The 9,420-nt window shown below is 44.4% G+C and overlaps 1 protein-coding gene across 3 annotated transcripts in view; it reads right to left on the reverse strand.

The window, feature by feature from the left end:
- The window catches only part of parp1 (poly (ADP-ribose) polymerase 1), a 23,334-nt gene extending 19,103 nt beyond the window's left edge, over window positions 1–4,231 (reverse strand). For all 3 annotated transcript variants that reach the window (XM_042095117.1, XM_042095119.1, XM_042095118.1), the window contains exons 1-4: window positions 3,978–4,231; window positions 2,167–2,329; window positions 747–862; window positions 149–363 (exon numbers count right to left, since the gene is read on the reverse strand). In XM_042095117.1, coding sequence (XP_041951051.1) covers window positions 149–363; window positions 747–862; window positions 2,167–2,329; window positions 3,978–4,109 — 626 coding nt within the window. In that variant the 5' untranslated portion in view covers window positions 4,110–4,231. The remainder of the gene's footprint in view (window positions 1–148; window positions 364–746; window positions 863–2,166; window positions 2,330–3,977) is intronic.
- Window positions 4,232–9,420: the final 5,189 nt, after the last annotated feature.

Genomic DNA, 9,420 nt, shown 5'->3' on the forward strand with positions numbered 1-9,420 from the left:
ACACACACACACACACACACACACACACACACACACACGCCTTCAAAGCCATCATCTGCTGCTGCAGGATCACAGAGGGACAAGGGGAGTAGAACACACACATTACCCTTCACTCTAGACACACACACACACACACACGCGCGCTCACCCTTCACTCTTGACGGCGGGCAGTCTCTTCTTGAGCTCCTCCTTGTCCTCGGCCTTGAGGTTGGCGAAGCCTTTGAGCTGCGCGGCACTGTACTCGGCCTTGAAGGCCAGCTCCTGCCGCCGGCTCACGAAGCAGGCCGTGTGGTACCAGCGGTCAATCAGGCCCAGCTGCGGCTTCTCCGCGTCCACCGTCTTCTTGGACACGCGGATCTGGTCCTGGGGGGGGGGGGGGGGGGGGGAGAGTTTAATAAAGGACACGCGGATCTGGTCCAGGGGGTGAGTGAGTGAGTTTAATAAAGGACATAATGATAAATGTTAGTTATGATTCAAGCTTTTACGTGTCCTAAATAAAATATATAATGAAATAATGAGTCCCACTGAGTTTATGAAATGATCAGAAATCATCTTCCAGATGTTTTTCTGTTGCTCAGGATGAGCGGAGCCTTAATGTGTGCAGATCTAAGACCCCGGATGAACGGTACCTTAACGTGTGCAGATCTAAGAGCCGGGATGAACGGTACCTTAACATGTGCAGATCTAAGAGCCGGAGTACGCGGTACCTTAATGTGTACAGATCTAAGAGCCGGAGTACGCGGTACCTTTTCAATCTTCTGTTCGCAGCCCTTGCAGGTGCTCCTGTTGGACTTGGCGTACTCCACCGCGAAGTCGTTCAGCGTCTTCTCCCCTTTGGCTCCCCCCTTCTGATCGCCCTTCCCTGAGGGGGGCACAAGAGGCTGATGCTGGGTGTGTTGCCATGTGACATGTTATTCTGAAGCACACACACAGGGAAGTTCCAACTGGTGGCGTGTGGCCCCCTAGTGGTCCATGAAAACACTGCAGGCGGCCCCACTCACTAATGCAGGCTCACTGTGGGAGCCTCACCCACACAATAGTGCTCTAAGATTGCATGGAGGGTGTGTGTGTGTGCGTGTGTGTGTGTGTGTATATGTTTGTGTGTGTGTGTGTGTGTGTGTGTGTGTGTGTGTATATATATGTTTGTGTGTGTGTGTGTGTGTGTGCGTTCTCAAATGCCTCTTCTTGGGCGATCTACACATTTAGCTAATACACCAAATACTAATGCAGGAATATGAAAGAATTTAAAGCTGAGGAATTTAAACAACTACAGTGTGTGTGTGTGTGTGTGTGTGTGTGTGTGTGTGTGTGTGTGTGTGTGTGTGTGTGTGTGTGTGTGTGTGTGTGGTCTGGAGTGCCCAGGGAAAGACTTCACATGGAATGACACACTTATTGGGAGCAGAACTTCTCTATCTCAATTTCTTTTCATCTCTTAAGTGCCTCTGTGTGAGTGTGTGTGTGTGTGTGTGTGTGTGTGTGTGTGTGTGTGCGTGTGTGTGCGTGGATATACTGCATGTCTGAGTGACTTTGGGTCTGACTTCAAACAAATCTCTGCTGACCGTCTGGGTTTGTGCTTTGGCTCCAAATTAGTGCAGCTCTTTCACTCTGCCTCTCTTACACACACACACAGAACACATTTGAGATCTGCCTGATTAGTGTGTGTGTGTGTGTGTGTGTGTGTGTGTGTGTGTGTGTGAGAGAGAGAGAGAGAGAGAGAGAGGGAGAGAGCGTGTGTGTGTGTGTGTGTGAGAGAGAGAGAGAGAGAGAGAGTGGGAGTGAGTGAGTGTGTGTGTGTGAGTGTGTGTGAGAGAGAGAGAGAGTGTGAGAGAGAGAGTGTGAGTGAGGGTGTGGGTGTGTGAGAGAGTGTGTGTGTGTGAGAGTGTGTGTGTGTGCGCGCGCGTGTGTGTGTGTGTGTGAGAGTGCGTGTGTGTGTGTGAGCGCTCTAATTAATCTCACCTCCCGTGGCTCCGCCGCTCTCGATGGTGTGTGTGTGTGAGCATGTGTGTGTGTGTGTGTATGTGTATGTGTGCGTGCGTGCGTGTTAATCTCACCTCCCGTGGCTCCGCCGCTCTCGATGGTGTGTGTGTGTGTGTGTGTGTGTCTGTGTATGTGAGCATGTGTGTGTGTGTGTGTGTGTATGTGTGCGTGCGTGCGTGTTAATCTCACCTCCCGTGGCTCCGCCGCTCTCGATGGCCTTCTTGACCTTCTCCTGGTCCTCCCAGCGCAGGTCGCTGAAGCCCGAGATGTCGCCGGCCGTCTGCACCGCCGCCCGCTGCCAGAAGCACGAGAAGTGGTGCCAGTGCGGCACCTTACCGTCGAACATGGGCGACTACCACACACACACACACACACACACACACAGGTTACAAGCAGTCCGCCTTGGTGACAACATGACATGTCCTGACACTTTAACCTTACTGTCGAACATGGGTGACTACCACACACACACACACACACACACACACACACACACACACAGGTTACAAGCAGTCCGCCTTGGTGACAACATGACATGTCCTGACACTTTAACCTTACTGTCGAACATGGGTGACTACCACACACACACACACACACACACACACACACACACACACACACACACACACACACACAGGTTAACCTGGCCTGACAGAAGGGATGATCTGGACACTGCAGCTTCTAGATGTGACAAGACACTGGACACTAAACATGCGATAGGATTTTCTCTCTTGGGGACCAAATTATTTCAATGGCTATGATTACTCAATGAGTAAACAAAACTCTGCCAGTGGATATTAGTCATTTGGCCAATGAATGGTAGCCACATATAACCCTTAATTGTACAATAATGCATCTTATACAATCTATAAGTTTAGATAATTAACCTAATACACTTGTAGGAATTAAAGCATTTTGCACAACGAAGCAGACAAACGACACATGATCTATAGGCTTGTAAAGTCATCACAAAGCAGACAGACTTGAGTAGCGAGGAGAACTAACTACGAGGGCCAAGCACCGCCTCTGAAGAGAGATAGAGAGCGTCACATTCCATAGGGGCAGTCCCTCGGCGAGCAAATGTGTGATTAAAAGTTTGAAGAGCTCCAGGGTTGGCTGTACTTATCCAAAATGTTCACAAAAGGATTTAAATGAAAGCTCAGAGAGTCTCCCCTTTAAAATGATACCAAACATAACAAGAATATAAAATATTCCAATATGTCCTATATAGATTTTCAGCTATGTCACTGCTTGATTTATACGCATTATTTTCTCAACCTTAGTTAACATTATGTGTGATGACTCAAAACAGCTACTCTTGTCAGATGGCCATCATACATCATTGAAAAGCTGAGATTCCAGGCTTTCAGAAAAGGTATGGTAGCCTTTGCCACTTTTTCGGTAACGACCAACCCCTTTGGCTCACGGACAGCTCCGTATTCCTTCCGTCAAATAGGGTGCTCACTGAGGGATTGCTATTCTATCTATCTAATAGCGGCAATCCCTCAGTGAGCACCCAGCTACTTGACGGAGCTGTAGCGTCGGCTAACTAACTTAACGTTAGCCCGCTGCACTCCTCCAAAACTTTCCGTAGAAGCATGACTAAACAAAGACCTACCTGACAAAGGAAACGTTCTCGTTTTATTAGATAAATGTCTACCAATTATTGTCCTAATGTTGAATGATAAAGCAATTTAGAGGAAGATTCTTAATGATGTAACCATCGAGATAGGTTATTCAAACTGACTACGCATACATTAAGGAATCAAAGCTCCTCCATTCAAACGCTAAGTAGCCATTTAAACGACACTCAAAGAAAGACAAGGGCCTGGAAATCGATAGAAACAGAAACCGTTGAAGGTGCACCAAATGCATCCCACGAAAATACCAACACAGTGTAATCGGTTATCAAAGTCAAAGCTCCTTTAATACTGCCAAGTCTGAACCAGATTTCTGCACTATATCAATACCAAAACAGTAGAGCTAGCCCATCCTCATACCTGCACCATGATAGCCATTCGCAATGAGTCCTTCGCAATGTTTTCTTTGCATTTCTTGCAAGATGCGCGTCCACTTTTCGCATACTCAGCCTTGTAGAGCTTGTCGTCCTGTGTATCTGCCATTTTTGACATGGATCGGAGCGAAAATTACAAAATATTTACTGTGCAGCGAACTTGCCAGACTGTATGGCAATCACAATGTAGATTTGGCCCGCGTGCAGCCCAGCCAGCCTACCCGCGCATAGACGCAGGCTACCTCAATAGAGCGAAGAGAGTGGCGTGTGGAGCTCAGACACGGCTAATCAAATGCAGATGAATCGTTCAACATGATCAAATTTGTAACAATGAATAACTTTGTTCCTGTTGCATCCTAAAATAGTTTGGTCAGTAGAAGAGAGAGAGAGAGAGAGAAAAAAAAACAAATTAGGAAAATTATTGCACTAAGGAAATTCAACTAAAAACTGAGCTGAAAGCCTAAGAGTTCTGCTCAGCTCATAGGCCTATACAGCATATCAAAGAGATACATGTCATTAGTGATTTATAAATTAGTAATAGCACCTTAAAGTATATCCTTTAGCCAGTGTAAAGATTTGGTGGGTGCGTGATGTGGTCTTTGGTCCAATGTGTACAGAGGTTACTGTGAAGACATTGATAGAAAAAACATATTCGTGTCTTAAAACAACACAAGCCCCAAAGAAAGCGTTTTGACATACCAGGGTCAGGGGTCAGAAGTGAATAGTTAGGGATGGCCAGTGTCAATGTGGACAAAATGGTGGGTTTATTAAGGCCTTCTTTTCCCAAGTAAATACATAACTAAATAAACAGGCCTTAACTATCTCCCAGCTTCTAGGCAAAATCAAAATAAACAATCTGAAAGTAGTTATTGTAAAAGGCTACTGTTTCTTGGAGAGACATTCCTCTGGTTTCTATCTTTCTAATATACTTGCATTAAATCTAGAACCAAGAGGAGTGTTGGAATGTGCTGACATTTCTCTTTCTGTAAAATATATTACTGTGTGAAGCAGGAATTGAAATGAGCACCAGCCACCACATGCTGGTGAAATATTCAATTCAATTCAATTCAATTCAAAAAACTTAATTTATCCCCGAGGGGCAATTTTCTCTATGCAGGCATAGTGACATATAAGACATAACACAACATATAAGACATAACACAAAGACAGGACAAAAGAAAGAGCAGGACAAACAGGAGTGTAAGGGGGGGGGGGGGGTAGTCCCAGGAGAAGATGGAGGAGGAGGGGGCTTGGAGCATATTCAAGTTCAAAAGGCGAATAGCCTCAAAAGTAAAGGTGGCCTTCCTCCTTGTTAGTCATAGCCAGCGGACAGCGCAGACCCCTGCTAGAGGGCAGCCATTCAAAAACGTTGTGTAGGACATGGGTAGGGTCTTCTAGGATGCAGTTGGCTTTCCTTAGTGTTGCCTGTGATGTCAGAGACTGAAGAGGGTGGCCAATGATTTTAGAAGATGTGTTCACAATGCTCTGGAGGTGTTTCTTATTTTTGACTGAGAGGGAGTGAAACCAGCACATGGATGGAAAGGTCAGTATGCTGTCAATAAAGGAGGTGGAAAAAATATGAAAGCGTCTGATAGAGTTCAGATACAAAGTAATAATTTAATATTGAGTGGCAGGTGAATTTGACCAAAACTCTGCCAGTGTCTAGTAGACACATTTTCAAGACACCCCTGGTCTGAAGTGCATTCTACTGTAAATTATTTGCCATACTGTAACTAAAAGTGAAGTGTTCACCACTAGGTGGTGCCATCGAGGCTTATTTCCTCCTTTTCCAGGCTGACATTGTGTGCAGGCAGGTGCCACCCAGCAGAATCCCTATCCTGGAGCAGAGACTTCTTTTACCCCACAGGGGCAGTTCCATACTCAACACCTGCACCTCCTGTCTTTATTTTACCCCACAGGGGCAGTTCCATACTCAACACCTGCACCTCCTGTTTTTGTTTCCCATATTTACCCAAAGGTGCTCTACTGGACTGGGATCTGATGACTGTGGACGCCATTTGAATAGGGAGGGAAAGTAATCTCATCGCCATCTAGTGGTTGCGTTCCTAGAGTTTAGCGGAGGGGATGGGATTTTTTTTTAGAAAAAATATATCTAGGTGCACATTGGGATCTTAATTTAATGCCTTCCATATGTTAGGCACTGGGGTCACCTCTATTGCTTCAAGTGGTCATACCTTACTTTTAGGATCAGTTGAATTGTTTTGAGTTTTTGTCGTAACACGGTGATAAGGAACCACAGCTGCATGTGACGTCACATGTTTGGGCACTTAATCTCTAACTGATCAATATGCAATTTGCTTAACTGGCTTAACATATTTTTGTAATAACGGAACGTGATGTAAACCGCGTGGTGATAACCTTTATGTCAGGATAACTGGTGTTGTGCTTCTACTCACATGAAGAGCTAGCTGTAAGTGTTAAGTGTCAATGCTAACCAGGCTAATAAACAAACCATGCTTCCGTGAGTAACGTTGAAGGGTAAAGTCACGTGACTTCTTTGCTTATGAAACAAAAGGAGCAATTTCGGTCTGACATTTTCACAGTTAGAATATTATTACTGTATAGACACTGAAAAATATTTTTGGTGGATAACATCGCTGATTTGGCTTCACAATATTTTTTTTAAAATAGGTCTATGGGACTTAACATTGGAGCTGCTCTTCGATAGGAACGCAACCACTTGGGGCGCTGGTTTTCACTTTCCCTCCCTATACAGTGAACTCATCGTCATGGACGCCATTTGAATACAATGAACTCATCGTCATAGACACCATTTGAATACAGTGAACTCATCATCATGGACACCATTTGAATACAGTGAACTCATCGTCATGTTCAAGAACCAAGTTTGCGTGTTATGTGGATAAGACAGTCGAGACAGCAAGTGAGTGGGAGAGCGAGATCATAGACATAATATACATAGACACCGCATTGGCTGCTGGAAACAAGAAATGCGGCCGCCATCTTGGACCGGTCATACTCCTCATTGTTGCAGCAGAAAACACAAGATGACAGCACTGTGCAGCATGTTCCTGCTCAAATCGGCGGACCATACTCGGGGGATTTACTTTTCACAAGTAAGATTTAACATTACCGTACTATTGGTTGTATTTAGTATTTTCGAACAATGTGGCCTGTATCATAGCTACATGTATGACCTTTGCAGCAAAAAAAACCGCGTGAAAATCTGTTCGGTATTCAGTGAGATATGATTAATTAAGTGTGCTGACAGCTCATTGCACCGGCCAAACAGATTACACTGAGTGGAGTGGATGACCGGTCCAAGATGGCGGCTCCAAATCTCGTCAGCGCTAGTAGGGAGCAGCGGTCGATGCGGCGTCTATGTATATTATGTCTATGAGCGAGATGGGGTGGGATCAGGAAGTGGGTGGATTGGGAGGGATCAGGAAGTGGGTGGGTGGGGTGGGATTGTGACATCACTGCGGATCAGAATCAAACCTGGTCCACATGGGCACTTGGACCCACATGCACCACAAAAACCTTGACTGCTTTACACACACACACAAACCTCGACTGCTTTACACACACACACAAACCTTGACTGCTTTACACACACACAAACCTCGACAGCTTTACACACACAAACCTCGAGTGCTTTATACACACACACAAACCTCGAGTGCTTTACACACACACACAAACCTCGAGTGCTTTACACACAAACCTCGAGTGCTTTACACACACACACAAACCTCGAGTGCTTTACACACACAAAAACTGGCGCTTCTGTCACAATTACTGAAACCACTAATTCAGGGAGCCTAGCTATTGACAGGGTTTGTGAAACCTTAAAGTTGTTAAACTGTCTGTTTTACACTGTTAAAATGATAAAACACACTTTTTGCATACAGCTACTATTATCCACATCCCCAGAGCCTTTAAAGGCCTTTGCATTACTGCTAAACACTGCCATTGAAATACACACACTCATTTATCAGTTACCTGAACCCAGAATGCAGTCAAAACAATCAGAGAAGAGGGTTCAGCTTTGCACTTTAAAAGCGAAGGCCAATTAGGATAATCGTTTGAAAAAAAATTGGTAAGAAGAGGACTAGGACCAGGATTTCAGAAACTGTGCTTTAGCAAATGCAAATGTAAAAGAAAAATAGTGTTGCACGGTGTATCGATACTAAAAAGGTATCACGATGCCTTCACGCAAAAAACGATGCGATTTCCGACGTTTTTAGAATCGATACTTTATTCAAATGAACGTTCTGTGTCTGCGTGAACTGCTGCTCTCACTGCTCCTTGCACGCATCTAGGCAAGTGGGCGTGTCAAGCAGGCAGCTCTGAGTGAGTGAGTGCGCAGCCAACGTCAACATACATAACAGTAGTTCTTTGCCGACAGTCCTCGGCCTTGTGGATAAAACAAAAGGTGAAGTGAAATCTGCAACTATTTCGGATACATCACGAATAGTGAAGGCAAGCCATCAGGTATACAGAGGCCCGTTTGTGAAATATGTTTCAAAGTCATTTAAAAGCAGTAGGCTACGCATGGAACTTGGCTAAACACCTCGCAGACATATCCCAACATTATTGTTTAAAGAACGACAGGTTAACGAATATGCTATAGAAAACACGACTACATGGTTAGTGGCAAGTTCTTCTCTTCTGTTTTAGTCTAGCCTAAGTGAAACGAGTATGGTTCTCTGGGATAAAGCGAACCTTCCTTCATCAATGAATTTTGACGAGACATAACGAGCTGTAATCATTTTGACGAGACATAACGAGCTGTAATCATAGGGTGCTAACGTGATGAAAGCGCAATGTTCACGCCAGAATAACATTACCATAACTTGTAAACAATCTATTTCATGTTCAGTCAGTACTACTGGTAATATTTGTCATGGCATGTAGACTGCAATTTGTTCAATAAGTACTACTTTATTGGCAAAACACAACACAATGTAAATGAACTATAACAAAAAATAAAGGACTTAATCACACAAAGTAGGCCTACTATTTTACTGACTATAAAAATAATAATTATGTAGGAAGTTTAGAACCCAGAATTGACCTGCACACTACAAAAGTGCACCGAATTCAACACAAATTACTAAATACACTTGGAGGAGGTATGAGTCCTTTCTTTTCCAGATATCTTAGGATTTCGCCGTAGTATCGTTTCAGTATCGAGCATCGTGATATTTATGGCAGGTATCGTATCGAAGTCATAATTTTGGTATCGTGACAACACTAAAGAAAAAGGTAACATCGTCAAACCACTTCAAAATTGCTAAAAGGTCAAGGTGAGCTCTCATGTCTGGGAATGTAGCATGGTCAAACCACTTCAAAACTGCTGAAAGGTCAAGGTGAGCTCTCATGTCTGGGAATGTAGCATGGTCAAACCACTTCAAAACTGCTAAAAGGTCAAGGTGAGCTCTCAT

Source organism: Alosa sapidissima, chromosome 6, assembly GCF_018492685.1.
Source record: "Alosa sapidissima isolate fAloSap1 chromosome 6, fAloSap1.pri, whole genome shotgun sequence".
Lineage (NCBI taxonomy): Eukaryota > Metazoa > Chordata > Actinopteri > Clupeiformes > Clupeidae > Alosa > Alosa sapidissima.